The 24,896-nt window shown below is 43.2% G+C and overlaps 1 protein-coding gene across 1 annotated transcript in view; it reads left to right on the top strand.

The window, feature by feature from the left end:
• Positions 1 to 24,896, top strand: part of ATP2B2 (ATPase plasma membrane Ca2+ transporting 2) — a 403,728-nt gene that overhangs the window by 271,839 nt on the left and 106,993 nt on the right. Inside the window, exon 5 of the mRNA XM_058813217.1 lies at positions 11,981 to 12,178. Within this exon, the coding sequence (XP_058669200.1) occupies positions 11,981 to 12,178 (198 nt within the window). The remainder of the gene's footprint in view (positions 1 to 11,980; positions 12,179 to 24,896) is intronic.

Genomic DNA, 24,896 nt, shown 5'->3' with positions numbered 1-24,896 from the left:
ACTGCTGCTCCTGGTGAATCCCCTGCTCTGGGACTCTTGAACACCTTTTGTGTCTGAATGAACTCATTACCACAGGACATGAAGGTCCAGAGGCTCTGCTTGCATCTTTTCTCCATTTAATCTGCAAAATGGGGCGAGAGGGAGCTTGTTTGCCTTGCTGAAATATCAGTGCCCAGTGACTCCCAGCTTGGAGTGCACATCTGTGCTCAGTTTTGGGCTGGTGGCTGGAGCAGAGCTCATGTTGGCATCCTTGCATGGAATTTTACAGCCTCTTCCACTTCTCCTCTAAATCTGTATTTAACTCTGCAGGAAAGGCAGAGGGTGATCTGAAGGATGTGCAAATATTTACAAATTTGTGTGAGACACATCAGCAGAAAACAAAGTATTATTTTGTGTCATAGTAGAAGCACCAAGTTCTCATCAACAACCGTCCTTCGGCAGCTTCACTGAGTAAACAAATATTCTTAATGCCCACCAATTAACCCCAACAGCACTTTGGTTTGAGAAGTTGAACATCCTGTGTGTCCTTTGGCCAGTGCACATTGATCAAAGCTCTGGCAGAAGTCTGCTCACATTGCAAATGTTCATGAATTTGTGTGAGACACATCAGCAGAAATCAAACTATTGTATTTTATCATAGTAGGAGCACCAAATTCCTCTTAAGAGACAACCTTGGACAGGTTTACTGAAAAAACAAATGTTGCATTTTCTTAATGCAGGCCAAATAACCCCAACAGTTATTAAGTAATTAACTAACCTTCATTGTACATTGGGAAGTTCAGGTTTTTAGTGGAAAGGAGGTCTCCAGTGAGAAGTCATTGACTCCATTCATGGCCTGGAAGCTTTTCCTTGCCCAGCAATTCCCTGTTTATGTTGTGCCACCCATTTCATTTGACTTCAGCCCATTCACTCATTGCTGTGCTTCATCCTGGGAGGGGCCTCTGAATGCAGAGCAGGAACTGCCCAGAAGGAGGTAATCCATGGTGGGTACTGGGGAACAGCTATCCCAGAATAAATAACAGCTATCCAGAATAAATAAATAAAAATTCACCTGAGAACAGGTGAATCCCTCAGCCTGAGTTTGCTGAGCTCGCTTTGACCTGAGCATCTCCAAGGTGCTGCTGGAGCCAGGTCCCTCCTGAGGCCATTAAAAAACCCATGGAGCCTTTGGCTGACTTTGTAATTTAATTTAATCTTTGATTTGCCCTGGAACACAACCTGGAGAAGTTCAATGGTGGTTAGTGCCACTATGCCACAGGGTGGAATTTGGGAGCAGGCACACACAAGGTGCCAGGAGAGGATGGGCTGGGTGGGAAATGATGAGTGCAGAGTCACAGAGGGAGCAGTGGCAGTGCTCTGAGGGCTGCCAGGTGCTCCTGGGTTGGGGGAGTTCTCCCTTTGGATGCTCCCAAATCACCTCCCAGGCTGGGCAGTGTGTTCAGAGGGAAATCACTGTCACTGCGGGGTCAGAGCAATGCTGAGTGTTGCTTGCAGGTGACATCATGATCACAGCACTGTGCTTCCTTCAGCCTTCCCACTCATTTTTAGCTGCCCTGGATGCACAGCAGGGATGCTCAGCCCTGCAGAGCTGGAGAGGCCAGCACTGTGTGGGTGACACGGTGACATTGCTCACAGGAGCACTGGGTGACACTGACAGGGACATTGGGAGCTGCCAAGTGGAGATAACACCTCAGGAAAATGCAGTTTGCTTTATTTGCTGTTTTATCTAAGCCAGCTGGGAAAGAGCCATGCCAAAGAAGCAGCCTGGGCAAAGTGGATTTTGAGATTTCATTTCAACTTCCGTACTGACCTCACCAAGATGTGTCCCATCATAATATAAATTTATTTTTGTGTTTATATGTTAAAGATGAAAGCACCCTGTGAGGAATCAGCTGCCTACCCTGCACATGCCTGGCCTCACTGTTGTTGTTGTCAGAGCATCTGTTGTTATGCTATGTCACTTTTAACCTTTTCAATAGATTCCATCAAATAAATTGAGCTCCAGACCCTCAGAACTGCTGATGCCACGGAAACTGTGGTGATCGCAGTGAGAAATAATAATAGGAAAGATTCTTAATGGAAGAGCAGAGATTCTTTCCACTTTCTGGAAAAGCGACTCTCAGGATACTGCATAAGAGCCTCGTGCTGGATTTAAAAGTCTGTCTGATGTGTCCTGCAGAATGTTTCCCTCACTCAGGCCATGCTTTCCCAGGCTCATGTCTTTGATTCCTTTATTCCTTTGCTGTTTTCTGGCTGCCAGGAGTGTCACCCTCAGTGGGCACACAAAATCTTGAGAAATCTTCAGCAATTTAGGCCAAATTACCCTGACAGCACCTTCTGGTGTGAGAGGGCAGGTGAGGGTCTCCATGGAACCCTCAGCTGTACTGTAGGTAGGACCTTCATGGCACATAGCATGTGTAGATTCTTGTCTGTGCAGGATGCCAGCCTCAAAAAGGTGTTTTAAATAAAGTTTAACTATATATTGATGGCATTTTTCATCCCCTGGGTATTTATTTTTAGTCCAGGTTTCTTTTGGAAAGTAGGAAATGCTCTTGGGCCAAAATTTGCCTGGAGTCAAATAGTTCCGATTTCTAGAGGCATCTCTAAAATTAAGAGAGAAATTTGTTCTGTAATGTTAGGTACCTTTCCACTCAGGATTAAATGTACACCCCAATATTTTACAATTTGCCCAGGGAATGGAGGCCCTTTTGATGTCCTCCTAGGTGAGGAGGTGTGGCATTTTTGGGGTCCTCTGCGGCAGGAAGGAAATGAATCTGACTCCATGTTCTTAGAAAGCTGATTTAATATTTTATGATATGAGATATATGAGATATGATATGATATGATATCATAGGATATGATATGATATGATATGATAGAATACTATACTAAACTATACTAAAGAATAGAGAAAGGGTACTTACAGAAGGTTTAACAAGATATCAATGAAAACCTGTGACTCTCCAGAGTCCAACACAGCTGATGGTGATTGGTCATTAAGTAAAAACAATTCACATGACACCAATCAAATAATGACCAGTTGGTAAACAATCTCCAAACCGCATTCCAAAGCAGCAAAACACAGGAGAAGCAAATCAGATAATTATTGTTTTCATTTTCCTCTGAGGCTTCTCAGATTCCCAGGAGAAGGAATCTCAGCAAAGGGATTTTTTCCAGAAAATGTGATGGTGACAAGGAGGATCTGAAGGAGGTGGGACGGGGGACAGGCAGAGACATTCATTCTGTGATTGTTTTCTTGACAATCACCTTGGACCTGTTAAACTTCCATGGGTGCTCCTTGCCATGACCTGATTTATGTGTTAATGCTTTCCAAGCCTGACCTACAGAACAACAAGAACAACAATTTAAGTTAAGTCAACCCAGGGATGTTGATTTAACTTAAATATCAAGAGCAAGAAAAGTATTTCACATTATCTAGAATAATTATATCGCTATAATTCAGTACTGTGAATGATACTGTGAAATAGTATAAAAAACGCTCCACATTTTTGATTCTATTTCCTGTATACTCTCAGCAACATCATTTTAGTGATGCCACATCTGTGTTTCAGTAGGAAGTCAGGGTTTTGTGGGTGATAAAAAATGTGCAGAGGCCATTTGTATGGTCCACTTCAAATCCTAATGTTCCTCCTTCTGTGGGAGGAAAATCTTGGCTTGGTTTTAATAACTAAAAAATATATATATTTAAAGAGTGATTCTCAAGGCTTTGAGTACCTGGAAAGTGAGACTGGGGGAAAGAAAACCTTACATTCCCTCATTTTCCCTCTATCCCTTCCTAAAAGCCCCGACACCGTGCAGAAGCTGAGGGTCTGTGGTGCTGAACAAACCTGGAGGATCCAGTGCCTGTGGGTATCCCAGTGCACTGGGATTGTTTGGTTTGGCTGCCAAACCCTTCCACAACCTTCAGTTTCTTTGTGTCTCAGTGCTCGGTGAAGATCTGTGATCTGCTCTGGTATTTAAGTATGTAACACAAAAATGGATTTTTATTGGCTTTTTATTATTTAGTTGAGATGATGGGTATTAATTCTAGGTTATTAGTATTTATTCTAGATTATGAGTATTTCTTACAATCCTTGCCCTGAATCTAGTGGCTTTATTGTACTTGATAATATATCATGATAAAGCAAAAGAAAAATGTTTCCAGGAGCCTGAGGTACCGAGGTGAGAGATGTGTGGATGGTTTCATGATGACCAGGTTGGGTAAGAGCTGAAGGAATGATTTCTGCTGGGATAATTCTCTTCCCTCTCAGCAGCCGCACTCCCAATAACAGCAGAACATTAAAAAAAAAAAAAAAATCCTGATTCCTCTTTCTTCATCCCAGACCTTGAGCTCTCACTGAATGCTTTATCAGCCTTTGCAGAAAGCTTCTTGCTCTCTGTTTGGGCCAGAAAACCATGAGTCATCTGCTACAGTGCATGTCTTGCCTTTAATATTTGATGTCTCATCTGTTGCCCCAGCCCTGGCTCATGTTCCTGTGCTGCACAGAAGTCCAGTCATTAGATTATTATGAAATCATGGCATGTCTTTCACATGAGTGGCTTTTTTGGGGCTGTTTTCAGCCACTCTCAAGAACCATTTCTGGTGCTGCTGTTATTACTCATCTTATGTAAACTGTTTGTTCCTGCTCAATGGCTTCATTTCAGGGCAATTCGACTTTAAAAAGGAATTAAAAGATGATGGAAGAAATAAAACCCTGAATGGCTGATGGGGAATTAGAGATGTCATGGAGCATTCAGTGCTTCTGGGCAGTAACAAACCTTGCCTGGTGTAAATGTAAATCAGCAATCCCAGATGATGTGGATTCACTGCCCTGAACTGCCCCCAACCTGTCTGGGGCAGGAACCTCAGCCCTTCCCTGCCTCATCCATTGAGATAAAGTTTTCTGGAATTTCTGCAGATTGAGGGATGGGAATTCATGGCACAAGTGCAAGTTGTTCTGTACCTGTTCCTAACAGCTGTACCTGTCTTAACATTTGCATTAGACAATCAGTCTGTAAGAACAATTGTTAAACTCTTCAGTTCCTTTATTTTTGAAAGGTCACGGAATTAGAGAGGAATTTGCATACTTTGTGTGGCTCAGGTGATAGCTGGGGTTGCACCCTGTCAGAGGGAAGGTTTCTAGGAGGTTTTTGGGGTCTGGTTGTTGGATTTGGGGTGCTGAGGGGTGGCAGGGCTCAGAGGGCAGCACAGGGTGCCAGGGCCACTCGTTGCTGTCAGATGTGAAGAGGGAGGATGGTTAATGAGGAAGTGGAGAGGGAGGTAATTAATCTTCTGTTTCTGTGCCCTCTTTTCTCCATGCTGGCTGTCTGGATGTGGCTGTAAAGAATTTGAGTCCAGGAGGGTCTAGGCCCTGCAAAGTTCTGCCCACAGGAATAATCCCATAAAGCTTACAGGACACGTGCTTAGATAACTGTAATGCCAAAGGCTTTTAATTTTTGGATGTATTTCTTAACCTTTATAAAGAAAAAGTATTCAAGTGATATTAATGAAAAAGAGTAATGAGATTCATTACACTTAGAGACAGCTTTGTAGTCCTGAGATTAGAAGGAAATTATTATTTGTTGAGGTTCATTCAGTAGTGAAATTCCAATTCACCTTGCTGGAATTAGATGATGCTCTCATTAAACTCTCTCCTACTGATGGACAGCATTCTCTCAATTGACTTTATTTTAATATGACCTGAACAGAATTTCAATGTACTGCATGGAAAATCTTGGTAAAACTGGGAGGCACCCATTCCAAGGGTGAATATTTCCACTTTGTGTTTCCCATCTTTGGGGTAGTTTTCACTTGGAAACCAATCCTATTGTGTCAGTTTGATGCAAGCTGTGGTTTTGTGGTTTTCCAGGAGTTTGTTTTCCTTGGATAAATGAGGGTCATGAACAATTCCTGACCTGTTTTCCTTGGATAAACAAGGAAATTAATGAAGAATTCCTGAATGGTGTTGGGGCTTTTAGGAAGGGATAGACAGAAAATGAGAGAATGTAATGTTTTCTTTCCCCCAGTCCCACTTTCCAGTGGGAAATAAGGGAGGCTGATGCTGGATTACATCACAGTGGTGACATCTTTACACCTTAGGGACAAACCAGACCTTCCTGAGCATTTGATCCAAACCAGAACAGTTTACTGGGAGTGTCCCCCTGCCTTCCCCAGCTAGGTTGGGGCAGTTTCCTAAGGCAGACCTCAGGAACTGAATCTGTTGGTTCCAAGCTCTTCATTTGAATTGAAAATGTGACATTTCCAGCTCCTTCAGTCACTGGTACAGAGATGAAGCTGCTTAGATTGCTGCTGAGGAGATGGAAGGAAAAAAGCCAAGCTATTTCTTGCTTGTTGGAGAGGGAAAAGCAGATCAAAATTCTGCTGGCAAAGACAGAGTCAAATCCCACTAAAAATATTTAGTGAGGGACTTGAATTGTCCTTGTTACCCCAGCTGATATTTGTAATTAATGTTCATCAGGAAGATGTGAGAGACTGCAAGAGCTCTGTGGGCCTGGGGCAGGGTTTCCTGAATTGTTGTGGGGCAGCAGGAATGGCAGGGAGCTCCATGGGAAATACATGCAATGGTGAAACCAGGCTAGGAAAATGAAATAACTGTCCAGGGACTCTTGGGGTGTTTTTCAATTTCTGTGATGGTGGGAGGGCTCATTGTGGGAAAAAAGAGTTTGAGGCCGAGGGGATTTTGGCTTCAGAGAGAAAACCATGGGTTCTCACAGGAAGAACTCAGGTGTGTCATACCTAATTTTTAATTATCTCTAATCAAAATAGTTGCCTTTCCTCTCTCCCTTCATTTCTACAACGTCCCTGGAAGCCTTTCCCTTCCATGCTGAACAAATCTCACATTTCAGTTTTAAAATACCATTTACAGGTTTTGCCATTTGAATTTTCTTATTTTTTTTTCTGGCTGCATCAGAAAAAGCACAGAAGGAATTTAATAAGCAATGACTGATTTATTTGTTCAATTAATGCAAATGTAAATTCTTCATTCTTCAGCTCCTAATTTGAGCCAATTTCAAACATTCTCTTAAAAGTTTTATGGTTTTTTTTTTCATTGTTGTGTTAGATGTGCTGTGCTTTTGCTATTTTTGCAGCATCAGAATCATTCTGTGTTTGTCATGCTCCATTTGGTTGCAGTGGAGATGACTGTCAGAGAAATACAATTTTCCAGGCATTAATTGAAAAAATGGCTTTATATTCAACGTGCAGGAACTGGCAGATGTAGATAAGGAACAGAGAAAATTCACTAAGTGGCATTTCTCCAGTTCTGCGTTCTTTTTCTCCCTCCAAAAAGGCAACAATGCCAGATTAAATCATAAATGAATTTAATATACTGCACGACATTGTAGGAAAAGTTTTGTATGCAATCACTTTCATTCTCCCACAGATTTTGGTGAAAACTTTTGGAAAATGAACCCTTAAGAAATTACTCAAGTGCTGGAAGCATCAGTAAATTTTCACAGTGCTTCCTGAACCTGTGTGCAATATTTGTATGTAAATTTAACCCGAATCTGCACATCTGTTCTGAACACCCAGGTCAAGCAAAGTTGTACTGCGCAGCTTTGACCTAGAAAAGCGCTCAAATAAAATATTCATGCTCGTGTGGAGAAATGAACCTAAACCCAGGCAGTCTGTGCCTTTTATTGCCACGCTGAACACAAGATGGGAGGCTGCTGCTTGTGCTGGGGATATGTGAAATCTGAAGTCCTGCTGAGCTCCTATTTCCATTCATGTTTTTTAGTCCCCATTGGTTCCTCTCCACGTCCTTGGATGTTTCATATCCTCACACAGAAACGATGTTTTAAATTGCCTTCATCTGCAAGGCTCTTTCATTGTTGTCACGGGGCTCCAGGGAGGAATAAAACAATGATATTCAGGAGATGGAGTGGGTGTGTTAAACATGATAAAAACCCAACATGCCTGGGGCAGCAGGAGAGGCGTCCCCAGGATCAGGTGCTGCTGGGGGCAGGTGTGCTATGCTGCCCTGGCTGTGCTCAATCGGGGCACCACCAGCCCCCTCCAGCCTGGCCAAGCCCAGAACCCCCAGGAATAATCAAAATAACCTTTCAGAGCAGAGCAGCTGACTTGGGAGAGATAAAGAGGACCCTTCTTGTACCTTCCTGTGCATTATGAGGATTTATGGGAGTTTGGCAGAGCAAACCTCTTGCCTCAGCCCCTTTCCCCACATCTTCATCATTTCCATGCACTTTTCTGGCCCTCTTAAAATCCAATTTTATCACTTTCCTTGTTGTCTTCTCCTTCTCCTTCTCCTTCTCCTTCTCCTTCTCCTTCTCCTTCTCCTTCTCCTTCTCCTTCTTTCTCTCTCTCATTAGAAGAGTCTGTTCATTTCTGGCGTTCAGTGGGAGTTAAAACAAAACAAATTTTTGCTGGGCAGGATTCTGAGTGATGGCTGGGTCAAAAGAGGAGGGAAACCTTTTGGTTTGAACTGAACACTGGATGTCATTTTCCAGGATTTCTAAACGATTTACAAGGAAATAAATTTCATTATTAATGATGAATATACTCTGGTTTTTAGATGAGACTGAGTGGGTGAGTAATTTCACCAGGACTTAGAGAAAAGAATAAAATCATCTGTATAATTTACCCTTGTTTGTGGTACTTAAGGAAAATATTAACAAAAATGGAGGAGTCTGAATGACTGATGTCTGAATTCCAGCTTTATGTGGACTTTGATCAGGAAAATAAGGATGGCCATGGATGCTTTAGACAGTCTGTTCCTCAGCCTTATGGTGTCTAAATGGACAAATTTTATATTAGAGAAAAAACAGCTCTTGGAGTTGCAGTCTCTCCTTGGCTTTGGAGGCTCCTCAGGTGTATTTTACATGAATCAGACACCCAGGACAGGAGCTGTCCTATGTGTGCCCTCCTGGGCATCACTTCAGACTCAGGAATCCAGCACATCCTGGTAACTGTGATTGGGATTATTGAAATCCCTGCAGCTTTTCCCTGTGCTGTCCCAGCCATCCCTGCCATGCTGGAGCTGCCCCACCACTGAGCACCAATGTTCTGTGGTGGAAAAGGACATTGTTCACATATCTGCTCCTTCCTTTCTTTGAGTTTTTCCTTCAAGAGTTTTGTGTTGCTGCCTGAAGCTGCATCAGATCAAAATTCCTGCTCAAAATCCCTGTCAGTGGTGCCCATGGAATTTCTCCCTCACATGGATGAGTTTTGGGGGTGTGATGCAAATTGTGGGTGCCTTTGGTACAAGCCCCGTGAGGAGGAGCTGGAAAGGGGCTCAGCCTGGATCAAAGGGAGGATTTCTGGCTCTGCACAACTCCTGACAGGAGGGGACAGGCAGAGGGTGTTGGGCTCTGCTCCCAGGGAACAAGGCCCACAAGGGGAAATGGCCTTGAGGTATTCCAGGGAGGTTTAGGTTGAACATTAGGAGAAATTTCTCCATGGAAGGGCTGTCAAGCACTGGAAGAGGCTCTCCAGGGGGGTGGTGGAGTCACCACCCCTGGAAGCATTTAGAAACAAGTATTTAGAAACAAGCATTTAGAATCCCTGTCAGTGGTGCCCATGGAATTTCCCCTTCACAAGTGAGGTTGAATTGGTTGAGTTTTGGGAGTGTGATGCAAATTGTGTGTGCCTTTGGCACAAGCCCCATGAGGAGGAGCTGGAAAGGGGCTTAGACTGGAGAAAAGGAGGCTCAGGGAGGATTTCTGGCTCTGCACAACTCCTGACAGGAGGGTACAGCTGGGGATGTTGGGCTCTGCTCCGGGGAACAAGGTCCACAAGAGAAAATGGCCTCAAAATGTTCCAGGGGAGGTTTAGATGGAATATTAGGAGAAATTTATCCATGGAAGGGCTGTCAAGCACTGGAAGAGGCTCTCCAGGGGGGTGGTGGGGTCACTGTCCCTGGAAGCACTCAGAAACATGCAGATGTGGGGCCTGGGGACCTGGTGGACTTGACAGCATTGGCTTCAAAGTTGTATTCAATGATCTTGGAGATCTTTTCCAACCATAGTGATCCCATGAGTCTCTGATTGTTAGAGTAAATCCTTCCTTTTGGCAGCCCTCTGGTGTTGCTCAGAGTGCCCTGTTTGGTGTGTGCTGGGGTGGGCCCTGTGAGGGCCTCATCCCTCACCCGCCTTGCCCAAATTTCTGTGGGCTCACAAAAAGGCAGCAGCTCCTGTGGCACAGAGGAAAAGATTTTCCCAGCCTTGGGAGCTTCCTTGGGAGCTCTGAGAGGAGTTTGGATGCTGGTGGCTGGAACCTGTCCCATATCACTGAGCACAGGCCCTGCAAATCAACCGGGGTGAGGTAATAATAACCCTGATCCACAGGAGGGGCTCGTGTTTCTCTGCAGCTGAGGGGGAAATGAAACTTTGATGAGTTAACCAAGAGCCAGAAGGCTCCCAGCAGCTGTAAGGAGACACCTGAAGGGAAAGGTGAGTCAGGATGTGCCTGCAGTGAGGCAGGGATAGATCCAGACCAGGGGAGCATCGCTTTCGTCCTGAGGAAATGGAGGAACCACCCCAGAGGGACTGGGGGAACCAGGCACAGAGTGGGGACTCCTGGCATTCCCTCACTGCTTAGAGAGGATATTTGCAGGGTTTCCCATCCCTGAGGTATCCCACAGGCTTTGGGGAAGGCAGGGATTTGCCCTGAACCTCCTGAACTCAGGAATCCTCATGGTGTGGGGTTGGTGGTTTCCTCCCTCACAGCCACCTTCTGTTCCTCATCTTTGGTGTTTTCCTGGTGTCATGTAAGAATGGATAACGATATATAGCCATAAATAATCCTAAATAGCCATAAATAATCCTAAATAACCATAAATATGTTGCTGATCATGTTCAAAACCTAAAGTTCTGTAACTGTTCCAGCTGGTTTGGTCTCTTCTTTAAGTAAGACAAGAGGAAACTGCTCCAGGTGCACCAAGGGAGGTATAAATTGAATATTAGGAAACGTTTCTCCATTGGAAGGGGTGACCAGCATTGGAACAGGCTGTTCCAATGTTCCAGTCCTCAGGGGATTTAAGGGATGTGTATATGTGGGATTGGGAGTGCTGGGGGAGCAGCTGGACTTGATGATCCCAAAGGTCTTTTCCAATCCAACCAATGATATCAGGAATTGTTTGACAGAAACATTGAACAATTCTTGCAGTTTTTTATGCTGCTCAGGGAGATATTTGGGCTCAGTTATTTTACCTTGATGCTTGCAAGTTTTGGGGTTTTTAATTTGGTTTTGGGGTTTTTTTTGTTTTGTTTTGCTTTTCTGGAAAGGCACCAGACATGCATCCTTTAATATAATTAAAAAGGAGGGTAAAAAAGCACCCCAGTGGATTGTTCAGCACAACCACCCATTGTTATCCTGTGTCCTTAAATTGAAATGCTCTTAAATTGAAGCATCATGTAAAATACATGGAGCCATGTTGTTTCCTTTTGCCCTTCTGTGCATATTTAACTTGTCACTTTGTCTTTTTCCTGTGACAAAAATGTGATGCAGCTCATTCCAGGGATGTGCTGAAGTCCATTTGCAGCCAGAGGTTGCTTTGAAGTAGCACAACAGAGGCTTTATTGATTTATCCTTGCATTCAGAACAAAGATTTGTGTGATCTGCTACAGGTATTACCAAAAGTTTCCATCAGCTATTCCAGCTTCATCCCAAAAATAATTTCTTTTTGTTTAGGATCTATTTTCAGAAGTCATTGCTTGTACATATGTATATACATAGGTCTTATTAATACAAACCTTTAATTCAAAGGCTTTTTAATGATGAAACCTGGCAGGAATTAGTACTAAATGGAGCTCATGAGAATTCTGTTCAGAATATCAGGACAAATCCTCTCATGAAGGCACAATTGAAGTGTAATTTTTACATTTGTCTATATGCCATAGGTGCCACAGCTTGGAATTTTTCTTTAAGAAGTAATTTATAGGGATGTATTTTCTATTTCATGGCAATTTGACCTGATTTGATTTTATTTTATTTTCTTTACAGGATTAGCTGGAACTGCTGCAGACCTAGAAAAAAGAAAGCTTATTTTTGGAAAAAATTTTATACCTCCAAAGAAGCCAAAAACATTCATACAGCTAGTTTGGGAAGCGTTGCAGGACGTGACTCTTATCATCTTGGAAATTGCAGCCATCATATCTTTGGGGCTTTCCTTTTATCAGCCACCTGGAGAAGGGAATGAAGGTAAAAACTTTTCACAAAAGTCATCTCAGTTTAAGCAAAGCATGTCCTAAATCTCAAATCAATTCCATCCCCAGCCTCCAGAAGGTCACTAACAGGAAACTTCCACGTGGTTTGTTCCTGATCCCATTACATCTGCTCCTGACATATTTTTCTTTTCATCTTGACGTTTCTTTATGCAAATCCTGAACCTCTTGACGTGAGTTAAAGGAAAATCATAACTTTTCCTGTGAAACTGGAGGGGTTTTGATACAGTTTGCACCTTTGAGCCTGCATTTGGAGGGTGCTTGATTCATCCTTTGTGGTTGTTTATCACGTATTATGGATGAGGAATATGTAATTGCTTATGTAACTGCTGGATCCCATGGCAGGAGCACAGATCTCCAGTTTACACCAGATGAAGGCTTGAACTCAGTGAGATTCACACATCTCAGTATTTTTAGTGGTGCAGCTCAGGCTCATGAGCCTGGCTCCATAGGGAATATTGGAGCAAAGTCCTGTTCCTGATAAATATTCCCCATATTCTGCAGAGCCTTTCTGGCTGCAGGAAGTTTTACCACCCTGCCTGCCCCCCTTCCTTTTTTCCCATTTCCCCCCCCCCACCCTCTTTGGAAAGCACTCTTGAATTCACATGCTTAAAATATTTGTTCCTCTCCATAAATGCAAGATTTCCATTTCTGGCAGCTGATCCAGATTTTTTTTCCTCCCCCCCCTCTCTCCTGCTCCCTCCCAGACTTCTAAAGCTGGATCAAACATGCTGTGTGAAATGACGTGAGCAGCTTGGCAAATGTAGGAAGAATGTCTTCCTCTAAATATAGCCCTGAAATGCTTTGTACATTTGCTGCAGTTTCCTTTGGCTGCTTTTCCTTGCAGCCCCTTCCTCCTTGCCTTGCCATTCAGCAGCACAATCAGCACGTAGCCCTGCACAGCTCCTGCCTCCTGCCGGGGCTTTTTTCATCCTTTGGAAATCATTGGGAGCCTTTCATTGCTCCCTCACTGCATTTTGAATGCTTGGCTATTGATTCAGCAGGTGCTCGATTTAGGCATGAAAAGATAAAGGAGTCATTGCTTTATTTTTTTTTTTTAACTGAAGAAAATATTATGTATTGGAATTACCTCATCTAACTAGTGGGATACCTTGGGGACATTATAAACCATGAGAGATCCTTGACAAAATTAAGATTTAGCTTAGACTAAATGTGCCGATTGCCCTATTTTATTTTGTTTTGTTTTATCTTGCAGGAAAAGAATTTTGAAATCATAATTTCTCCAGGTTTTAGGGGAGCTGTGTCATCAGGCAAGGGGAGGCTTGTTCCTTTCTTTTTCAAATTGTTATTCTTCTTATTTTGATCGTGCATTTAAAACGTTTCTTTTCCCATGGGAAGACAGGAGCCAGCTGAGATTGTGAGGGAGTCTGGAAAGCTCAGCAGCACAGCCTGGGAAAATGTGGTTGTGTTTTCCCACAGCACAGCATTCTATTCAATAGTCACTGCTTTCCCTGCTTTAAATTGTTTTCCTGAAAGCTTTTGCCCTGGTTTACACAAGAAGAAAAATCAAATTAGTGAACATGTTGTAATCCAATTTGTGGACCACATTGTGAAGGTCTTCCACACTTTTTAAAAAAAATCTTTCTTTGGGCAGTTGTATAAATAATTCCCTTTAATTTTAAAATTAGTATATCATAAATTACTGCCAAGGGTACCTTTAATTGATTGGTAGATGACTTTTTGAAGAGTCCCAATCTCTGGAAAATGGACATGTTAACCTTGATTTTACCTTGGTGAGCTTGGGAATATTTCCACTTGTAATTGATTTTAATGGGTTTGACTTCAGTAGTTTCCTCATTCTCCCCAGAACGAAAATTTCATTGAAATATGCACTTATTGGCAACTTTTATGTTAGTTTTTTTCCCTTGAAAATAATATATTTATTTCTGAAATTACAGCCAGGGGTTAGAAAGGAGAGCTGGCACATGTTGTTCTTTATTCTTGCTCTTGCCTCCTCTTTAAAATTCTAACTTTTAAATTTTGTTTTTCCAAATGAAATGCATTTTCATTTTGAAAATGAGCTAAGAGGAGTTTTCTTTCCACACTAATTTATTCAACCACCACTGCCAATATTCGGAGCTCATTAACTTCTTGCTTGGAGTAACTTGAAAAGTTGTCACCCCCCAGAAGTGACAGTCTTGTAATATGGAAAGAAGAAACTTTAGAACACAATGTCAGGAAAACACCACTTGTAAATTGAGCATTTCTATGCCTTTATTTAATATATCTATATCTGCCTCTCCCACATCCAGAATTTATATCTACCAATGGCATTACTGGTTAGTATAAGTTGAACTCATCTAATTTAAAAAATAGTATAACTCTTTCTTTTCTTGACTCTTGAAACCTACTTGTAACTTTTGATGCTGTAACAGCATTAGCATTTAACTGCTGTCTGCAGTTGAAGTGCAAAATATATTTCTCCTGAGGCTTTTGAAGGAGAAAAGCAGGATAAAATCCACACTTCCAACAAATATTAGAGTGCTCAGGAGCCTTGTTGTAGGGATGTGAGTGTTCATATCTTCATTTCAGATCTGGTGAGTCTTGGAGAACATGATTTCCATGTCTGGTGCAATCAGGGAATCTGATCTAGAGGAATCTCTGGATAAAAATGCAGTTTTATTGCTTCTCCAGAAGCCACCCCAGTTCTTTCTTTCCATATTCTTTAGCAGGAGTGCAGCTTTCAGGAATGTTGCTCTCAGGAGTGGTTTTGATGACGGGCTTTGCATTCCCTTTCACCATCTGACAGGCCATGAGAAGCAGTTGAGAACTTCTGCATAAATCATTGTCGGCCCCGTGGCAATTACTGCTCTCATTACTGAGCCACACGAGATTTCGTTTGCTGCCCTTTCTAAAAAGTGCAAAACTGAGGCTGGATTTCAGCAAATGCATCTTGAGAGAAAATTCCCAGCGCAGGTGGGGCCTCCAGGGCAGTCAGGATCACTCAGGGGCAGGGTAAGAATATTTGCTCCTCAGGAAAATCCCTTCTGTGGTTTGTGGATTTCAGTGTTCCCTGGCCATGCAGAGCAGGGGGTCTGTGATAACTCAGAGGATTTGATGAAAGTGTGAAATAATTTAATTCACATTATTTTTTTTATTTTTTTTGTAAGGTAGATTGGAGGTAGTCCAGGACTAAAATTGAAAAGGGGCAGGGTAAGAATATTTTCTTCCTCAGGAAAATCCCTTCTGTGCCCATGGTTTGTGGATTTCAGCGTTCCCTGGCCATACTCTGTGGTAGCTCAGAGGATTTGATGAAAGTGTGAAATAATTTAATTCACATTATTTTTTTTGGAAGGTAGATTGGAGGTAGTCCAGGACTAAAATGGAAATGTTTGTATATCAGTATATGGTGAAATGATTTTTATGCAGTTTGTAAAGAAATGCTTTTCCCTGTTTTTAAAGACAGTGTATGAGTAGAAAGAGAGCAAGCAATGGACTCAAACCATCACATTGCTTGAGGAAACAGGACATCCTTTAGGAAAGAATGCTTGGACTCAGAAACTCAGCAAGGGAATGGGAAATGGCTTCTCTTGGCCATTCCCAAATCTGTCATATTGTGTCTGTAGAAATGCAAGAATCTCCTTTTCCACCTGACATTTTGTTATTTTTGGTGGGGTTTTGTTCTTTTGTTTGTTTGTGGAGTTTTAGGGTGGTTTTTTTGTTTGTTTGGCTGGTTTGCTTTGGTATTTCCCCACTGTTTTCCGTCAGAGCTCTGCTGGAGCAGCCCCTCCTGGCAGAAATGCCCTGGTGGCATTTGCAGCTCTGTCCCTTTCTGGGGCTGCTTTCCCCAGTCCCCCAGCAGGATTCTGCACCTTTGGTCCAAACATTCCCAGATCCTTCTGCAAACACCTTCAGCAGCAATTTCTGAGTCCTTGTTTCCATCTCCAGCCCCTGCATCACATGTGGATCTTATTGCAAAAACTGCTGATGCCAAGCCCTGCCAATCATCTGCTGTTTACAGGAGTGTAACAAATATTTTAACTCTTCTTCCTTGAGCTCTCTTTCCTTCTGTGGGTTGCAAAGGGGGGAGAAAGCAGCCTGAGGTAAGATGTTTAACATCCCAGTGTTTAGCAGGGAGCCCCAGGCAGGATATCTATTTTCCAGTGTACAGCTTTTAGCAGCTTAAAGGTGGAATAAAAAAGGAAAAGCCTTTTTGGTTCAGGCAGCTTCTGTTAAAATTCCCAAGGCAAAGGTCTGGATTGAAAACAAAGTGAAATGATCAGTTACATTGCTCACTGCTGCTCAGCAGGGCTTTGGCTGGGTTACCCTTCCCCTTTACTCATACAACAAGTTGGAAAAACACAGGAACAGGACATGGTCCCCTGAAATTTGGGCCTCCCAAGCCACTTGCTTTGAGATGTGGGTGGTTTTATGCTGCTGCTGCTGCCCAGGGCTAGAGCTGGGGTTTCTGCTGGCCTTCCATGACCTAAAAGATATTTGATTTCATATTTTATAAACAAAAGAGACTTTGTTTCATGGGGTTCACCACTCAGGGGTTTTCTTATCATTTTTCTAATGTGCCGCATTGCTCAGTGGGGACTCAAACTGGAGATTTGAACCAGAAAGGACTTCCAGAATCTGGAGGGAATGTGAGGATGCTGCCTTACCCTGATCCTGTGCTGAGCCTCCCTGTGGAGACAGCACTTGCTCAGACTCGTGGCACAACTGTTGTGGGAATGTCAAATCCCTGCTCGTGTGGGATGGACAGCAGGACACAAACAGCCAGGGAGAGGCAGGAGCCAACCTGGCAGCAGTGCCTGAGGCACCAGGCAGCAGGAAAACTCTCCCTGCAGAAGCCAAGGGGCGTTCAGATTAAAAAACTCTGTAAAAATCAATCAGAGGGGAGAAAAAACCCAAAGCCAAACAAAGAACTTCCCCATCCCCTTGTCCAGGTCTTTGCTGTGCTGTTCTCATCTTCTCCCAGGCTCCTGCCTGTGGAGCACAGCCCAAGATGTGTCTTTTGGCATTTCATCTCTTTAGCAGCTCTGGAAATAAGTCACAGTGAGGAAGATTTGACCAGCTGTTAGTTTGGGTATCTCTGGGAGAAAGTAAAAAAAAGTAAAAAGTTTTATTGATATTAGAAAGAATACCTATAAAAGAGAATATTTAGATATGAAAAAAATACAGAGCAGTTGGCAGCGAGCTTCTTTTTCTTAGTTAGGAGTAAAAATGTCGAATGTAACATCAGGTAGCTTGAATTTCTGTGCAGTTTGTGCTGATGTACATTAAAAAAGCTATTCCCATAAATTTGGACAGTCTAATTCTCCTCCATGTAAATTCCTTACCTTGGAGTTCTGCTGGAGCAGAACAGCTACACTAGTGTGTGTGCAAGGCTCAGGTACAACATTCTAAAGATGGGATGTCTGTCCCAGTCCCCCAGAACTCACTCTGGGTATTCAAAAACAAATTACAACCCATTGGAATAACGTGAAATTGAGCCATTGCTCCCTCAAAACACTTGAAAATGTTGTTTTTGTGCTGTGTCATTTTGTGGTTCCAGCTCTCACCTTTCTTTGGGTCACTTTGTGGTTTCCTGCTTTAGGCTGCTACAGAGAATTTCAGGGTTTTAGGGGAGGTGAAACAGATGGGAGAATCCCCTTTCTGTGTTGCCATGTGTGTCAGGACTGCTTGACCAGATATTGGATAAAATTCTTCTCTTTTTGCCCCAGTTTTTAAACTGTGATTTTCATCCCTTCAGTTTCTTTGCCAATAGTTGTGGCAGAACTGCTCTCATTTGAGTAATTTCAGGCAGGTGATATTTGGAATTTCTCACTCCTTCCATATCCAACTCTCAACAATTTTCTTCCCACTCTCCCAGCAACATTTTTCTTTCTCACACTCACTGCCCCAGATCACAAAACTCCTTCTACTCCCTTTCCGAGAAGCGCCGCGTCTCAGGAAATGGGTCTAGTGGATATTTTTTTTTTTTCCTGGGGATTCTAAAAACCTTTCCATCTCTGTGATGAAATCATCTTGTTCTTAGATTGTATAAACACGGCAGATGCCTGGTGGGGAAGGCTGGAAATGGAGCCGCGCTTGGCTCGCAGCCGCGCGCAGGTGTGGGCGGGCAGGAGGCCACCCTTGGATGCACCAGGCGCGGCAGCACCGGCCCTGCAGGGGCTCTGCCACCTCATCTGCTCTGGGAAATGGCACTGGGAGCTGTGAAAGCCTCTGGGGAGAGCCTTCAGCTCCTGCCAAGGGTGGCCACCTCAGGGCTGTTGGGCAGCTCTCCCAGTTACGAAGCCAAGATCAAGACGAAAAACTGACTCCACAATTTGTGTGTGAGCACTTTAACCAATGTCTCCCAGTAACGTTTTTTGGGACACTGTGAATCTGTCACCTCTTCAAGTTCTCTCCATTAAACAAAACATATTGGAGAAAACATGAAGCCTTTTCAGAAGAAAGTGAGCCAAAATTCATTTGTTTTAACACTTTGCAGTGCTTTGAAGCCTAAATGACACCCCATTTCAGGACCTGTGTCAGTACAAAGCCCCTGCAAGTACTGAAAATATTCCCAAAACTTTGCTGCAGATGCTGAGAGCAACAAGTGGTGAACATCTTCCAGCTTCTGCTGTGTTTGTCTCAGGAGGCCACCCTTGGATGCACCAGGCGCGGCAGCACCGGCCCTGCAGGGGCTCTGCCACCCCATCTGCTCTGGGAAATGGCACTGGGAGCTGTGAAAGCCCCTGGGAAATGGCACTGGGAGCTGTGACAGCCCCTGGGGAGAGCGTTCAGCTCCTGCCAAGGGCGGCCACCTCGGGGCTGTTGGGTTTGGCGTTGTCGCTGCCGAGCGTTTCTGTTGTTTTAGGCATTGAAATGAACGCGGCTCATTGGAGTTGGTTGGAACAAGGAATTCTCCTGTGCCCCCTGGATTAAATGGCCCAGGGGAATAAACAGTTGGTTTGAGAAAGGGGGAGCACTGATTGCTGAGGAACTCGAAGCAAATTTAATTAAACTGAATTAAAAGTAACCTGAGATAAATAGCCACATGAAGGTCTGGTGCCATCCTCTGAGGAATTCGGTTCATTTGCTTCCTAGTGAGGCACAATTGGATTGAAACTCAATGTTTTAATGCAGCATTTATCAATTTTTTTTACCTTGTCTTCACCTTTTCAGCCCAGCCTCCATTTCCCTTAGCATATCAGTTCAGGAGGGCTATTGAATGTGAAGTGAAGCACATTCATTTTTTAAATCCCTTGCCAGACCTTTCCATCCTGAGGGTCTTGCAGGGCCCATCCAAGATTGCAGGACATTTTCCACAGGAAAACATTGCATGCATCTCCCTGTCTCTAAAAATCTGCCACCCTGAGGTTCATTAATATGCAGTTAATCAATTTGATTAATGAGTGAAAAACTAAGAAATGTCAGATATGAGTCAGCTGAACCAAAGTTAATTCTCCAGTCTTTTGTGGCAGCTTTACATCTTAATTTTTTTTTAATGTGATAATGTAGATTGCATTAAAAATGCACAAACGTAGGCAGCGCAAAAATCTATTTTGTGAGGCCAATGTTAAAGGTGTTTTGCAACCCTCCTAAAATCATAGCAGCACACAGAAATAAACAACTGTAAGTCTTTTGCCAGCTCTCCCAGTTATAAACCCAAGATCAAGATGAAAATCTGACTCCCCAGTTTGTGTGTGTGCACTTTAACCAATGTCTCCCAGTAACATTTTTTGGGACACTGTAAATCTGTCCTCTCTTCAAGTCCTCTCCATTAAACAAAAAATATTGGGGAAAATATGAAGAAAACGAGCCAAAATTAGTTTGTTTAAACACTTTGCAATGCTTTGAAGCCTAAATGACACCCCATTTCATGGCCTGTGTTGGTACAAAGCCCCTACAAGAACTGAAAATATTCCCAAAACTTTGCTGCAGATGCTGAAAACAACAAGTGGTGAACATCTTCCAGCTTCTGCTGGTTTTGTTTCATTCTGTAAGTGTGCACAGAAACTGTTACATAATGTTCTCTCGGCACTGAGCAATTAGAGATCAATGGGAAATCATGGATATCGGGGGTATAAGGACCACAGAGCCTTAAAAGCTGATGTGTCCTAATAGGAATCCTTCACCATCTTTGCTGCTAAACAGATCCCACTGATCCAGTTTTATTGTGCTGCCCAGGGAGGAGCATTCTCAAGAGAAGCTGAGCTATTAGAAAATAGCATTTTTTTCATATAAAATAGATTAATCTGAAAAGCAGAGTTGATTGTCAGAGTGAGCAAACCAGCTTTTAAGGAGTGTTGCTGCACACACTCAAAATTCTTTTCTCATTCACCATAAAAATTAAACTGTGAGATCCCCCCAGGATTTTTTAAACCAGTCTAAGGAGTCTGTGAGCAGGAAGGGGACGAAGCAGTTGGCAGCCTGGAAAACAGGAGAAACAGTAGTATTTGCCCTCTTAAAAACAGCTTGTTCTGCCAAAACCCCCATTTAACCTCCTTCCTCCCAAAGCAGGGATGAGGTGAAGCAGCATATGGCTTCTAGAGACATTACCACAGTCTGTTTGGCTAAGGAAATTTAGTGCTTGTAAGAATTTGCTTTTTTTAATTCTTGTTCTAAGTATTAGTTCAATGCCAGGTCTAAGTAGCCACGAGCAGAGAGCAAGACAGGTTGGGGTGTGTGTGCGCTGTGTGTCCCAACCCTCATTGTCACCAGTACAAGGCTGAGCTCATGGGGAGGAGATTGTGCCCCTTTGGGTGGTCATTCCCTGGAGACACTGCTGAATTTCTGAAACATCTTTGCTTTGGTGTTAGTCTCAAAAGAAGGGACAGGTTTAGGTTGGGGGCTCCTCCATGGGTGAATGGGTGAGAGTCCTTTGTGCTATGGGGTCATGGGGAGTCTCCTCGTGGAGAGGGGCCAGGCCGGACTCAGCCTGAGCCTGTCCTGGGCTTTGGGATGATGCTCCTGGAGAGAGCCCCAGGGCCAAGCAGCCACCCTGGTTCCTCCCAGCTGGGTGGTGCTGGGAGAGGGTAAATGTGAGGTTCTGGCTGGTTTTGTGGGTTTGGGGGCTGTTTGAGGGTGCTGAACAAGGGGGTGCAGGGCTCACCTGGCCATGGTCCTGAGCCCAGGAAGGTCAGGAAGGCAGAACAGCCAGGCTGGGCTTCCCCAGAGCTCCCCAAGGTTCCCTAAATTGAGAATGATGCCAGGAGGAATGCTGGGTGGGTAAATCAGAGAGCTCTCCAGCCTGGCCTGGCTAATCCCAGCCTGGCTACACCAGCCTAAGGCCAGGGAGACAGGAGATGATGAGCAAACCCACCTGAGGGGGTGCTGGAGGGGATTTAGTCCGTCCCACACTCAAAAGCTTCAGCCCTCCCTGACAAACACTTAATACTTCAACCCTCTCTGACAGACATTTATCAGAGTTATCTCTAAAAGATTCCAGTGATGGAAATTCCCTGAATTCCCAGGATAATCTGAGTGTCCCTGTACACAGACATTAATTCCTGGTGTGTAACCAGGGTAAGAATTACCTGGTTACATCTTGTAAGAATTTAAACTCAACGCTGAGTTTTGTGTTTTAGAAGGATGTAAAGACCAATTTGTGGTGTTTTATTTCCAGCCATATTTTGTGTGCTTGAAGACAGCCTGATTATAAATACTGGGGAATAGCTGTTTGTGAAGACTTCCCTATCTTTTTCTTTGGGGATTTGAAATTTGAGCAGCGTGGCAGTAGTACAGAAAATGCAAATATTGCAGTGAAGTTGACAAAGGGAGCTAAAATATTACCTTAAAGATATTTACCTGCTTTTAAAAAAAAATAAATCAAAATTCCTTCAAATCAATGGGAACCCAAAAGCTCTGAAAACATCTTTATTACCAAAAGTTAATAGCTTATGGAATAAAATTAACAGTATAAAATACAGGAATATGGAATGTTTTCTTATCTCATCATGATTTAAAAATAATTTTTAATTTGGCAGCTTTAAGATACCAATTAGCATTCAAATTTGCAAAATCTTTATGATGTGACTTTTTAAAGATGAAGTATTTCTGGATCTGCTTCTAGGATTATTTTACAGTTGGAGTTGAGACAAACTGTGCTGCATCCCAAAATCTGCCTGTGCTAACAGTTCCTCCCTGTTGGTGGGCTTGAATTAGAATGAAAAATTATTACCTGGAAAAAAAATATTTAAGCACAGAAACAAACCAGAAATATCTTTTTGAACAGGAAGGCACTTTGCATATATGCATATTTTCATGGATATATATAAACACACACATCTCTCTCCTATTAGAAAAGTAGCATTTAAACAAGTAATTTTGATTTATTTTTTGCACAAGCTCTGCCTTTTCGCTCCTCTTGTTTCAGTTCAGTGTGGATAATTAATATGCAGAAAATATAGAATGCTAATTTCCTGCAGCTTTGGATGGATCCAGGTGAACATTTCAGTTTAGAATTTGTCTCAGAAATCCCATCTCCTGCCTGTCCCAGTGGGGCTCACACTGAAGGGGGTTTTGGATGTGAATTCAGGGGGGATTTCATCCCATCCTTTGGGGTGAAAATAAACTGAGCCCCACAGTTCAGGACACATTTCCTGCACTGTTAAACTGCTTTTATAGGGCCATGCTAATATTGGGAGAACTTTTTGATGCCTGCTGCTGTCAGACATTCTGACAGAATTTTAATCTTTTACTGAGCTCATTCCTCGCCTCCTAAAGCTTTCCAGCACGAAGGAATGGAGATGAGAAATGGTTTTTGCTGAAGTCTGAATAAACACTGCAGGTTATGAGGGGGTTTTGTGGCTCAGCTCTACAAATCTTCCCCATCTCCTTTGGCCAGGTTTTCTCCTTATCCTGAGCGAGGCAGGGACAGCATCAGGAGAGGCCCAGGTGCTCCAGGACTGGCTCCAAGGGCAATCTGGAATTTTCTGGGGTTGCAGGGTTTTTCTGTTTAAGCTCCTCAATTGCAAATTCTCCTTATCAGTGCCTTTCCAGCCCTGAAGCTCTGAAAACTCTGAATTACTCTTTGGGGACCTGTTAAATCAGTCACCTTTCCTCAGTAACCTCTCTCTGCAGGGTGGAAGAAGCTGGCAAATTCTCTCTAAATTGTCTGGGTGTGTGAAGTGTATCAGACCTTGGAAAAAGCTTTTGCTAGCACAGAACACAGCCAGAGCAACTGCAATCATCTACAGAAATGTTTGTGTGAGTGTGGTCAGGCATCCCCACTCCATCCCCTGCTCCTCTTGGGGTTTTAGAAGCTCCAGTGACATTGAAATAGAGATTTTTGGAGTTCACTTAAGTTAGCAATATGAATTAAGCAGTTAAAGTTTAGCCTGTAGAACTATGTGTTGAATGTTAACTTTTTTATTTAAGAAATCTCTGCCATGGTACAAAGGGCATAGGAAAATGCAAATTTCTGAAGTTTCTTGCATGAAGAACAATACCAGAGAAGACCAAGAGATACAAAAAGCCCAGATAAGTTTATTTATTGTGCGTATCACTTCAAAACATCTGTCAAGATTTCCAGGCAAAGCCAACCATTTTTCAATTTTGTTTTTGCAGGTAGATTTTTGGTATTATTTCTGTTAAATCCTCCCTGTTAAAACGCCTTGTTTTAAAGCATCAAAAACCCCCAAAAGAGGAGAATATTTTTGGAAGCAAACACATTTCATTTCTATCAGAACCCAGTCAGAGAGGGATGGAAGAGCACAAGCACCCATCACTGAGGCAGATGCCACCCCAAAACCCTTTTTGCAGTGATTTGCTCTTTTCATCCCCGTGCTTCAGACAGAAAGGGAAGAGGCTCTGTGGATGGGCACAGGACAGACATCTCTCATTTCTGCTCCTGCATTTCTCAGCTATTTGTTGCTCTCTGTCAATGTGAAACGTTCTGCAGGGCTCTATTTAAAGCTGAGTGCCCCGTTGAGAGCTGCTTTTTGGGAAACATTTCTTTGTTTGCCCGGGTTTCTGTGTTTCCTGGGGCTCTCAGTGATCGGAGTGGGAGCTGAGGAAGTGCTCAGAGCCTCCTCTCCCTCCAGCTGCATTTCCCAAGTGCTGGAAGTGAGGCCTTTTTGGGCTACCTAAAATCAGAGGCCAGACAGAATTAAGGGAATAAAAAGCAGTTCTGTTTATTGAAGGGCCTGCAGGTACATTTAGGGCAGACAAAACCCCCTCACGGCCTACACCCAAAATAAATGACAGATCAGAAGTTTCAAATTTTTATAAGTTTGGTCCATTTGCACATTGGGGTGAATCTGCCAATCCCAGCTGCAGGTAATGAAGTCATTGAGCCCAAGTTTGCTCCCCCCAAGTCCCTTTTGTTCCCATCTCTGGGCCCTGAGGCAGTGAGGTGTCCTTGATTGCCAGGCCTGGAGAGGAATTGTTGTGTCTGCCCAAAATGGGAAAGCTGCAGCTGGCACTGGCTGTGGGGTTTGGAGTTACACACTAAATTTTTTTTAAATAAATGAAAGATATAAAAGCTAAAATCCCAGGGCACCACAAGTCATCAGGGATTGCTCCATGAGAAATGGGAGCTTTCTTCCTGTTTTTAGAACCCAGCTGCACCTTTACCTCTGACATGGCTGCAGCTCCAAATTTAGCAGATTATCCGGATATTACATATATTTTTTCCTTCATCCATTCGTGTTCAAAAGGACAATTTTATCCCAGGACCTGCAGCGTTCCCTTTGCCATTTTTTATTTTTTTTCTAATAGCAAGGTTGGAATTCTAAATC

Source organism: Ammospiza caudacuta, chromosome 12, assembly GCF_027887145.1.
Source record: "Ammospiza caudacuta isolate bAmmCau1 chromosome 12, bAmmCau1.pri, whole genome shotgun sequence".
Classification (NCBI taxonomy): Eukaryota; Metazoa; Chordata; class Aves; order Passeriformes; family Passerellidae; genus Ammospiza; species Ammospiza caudacuta.
This window is presented reverse-complemented; position numbering and strand designations above follow the sequence as displayed.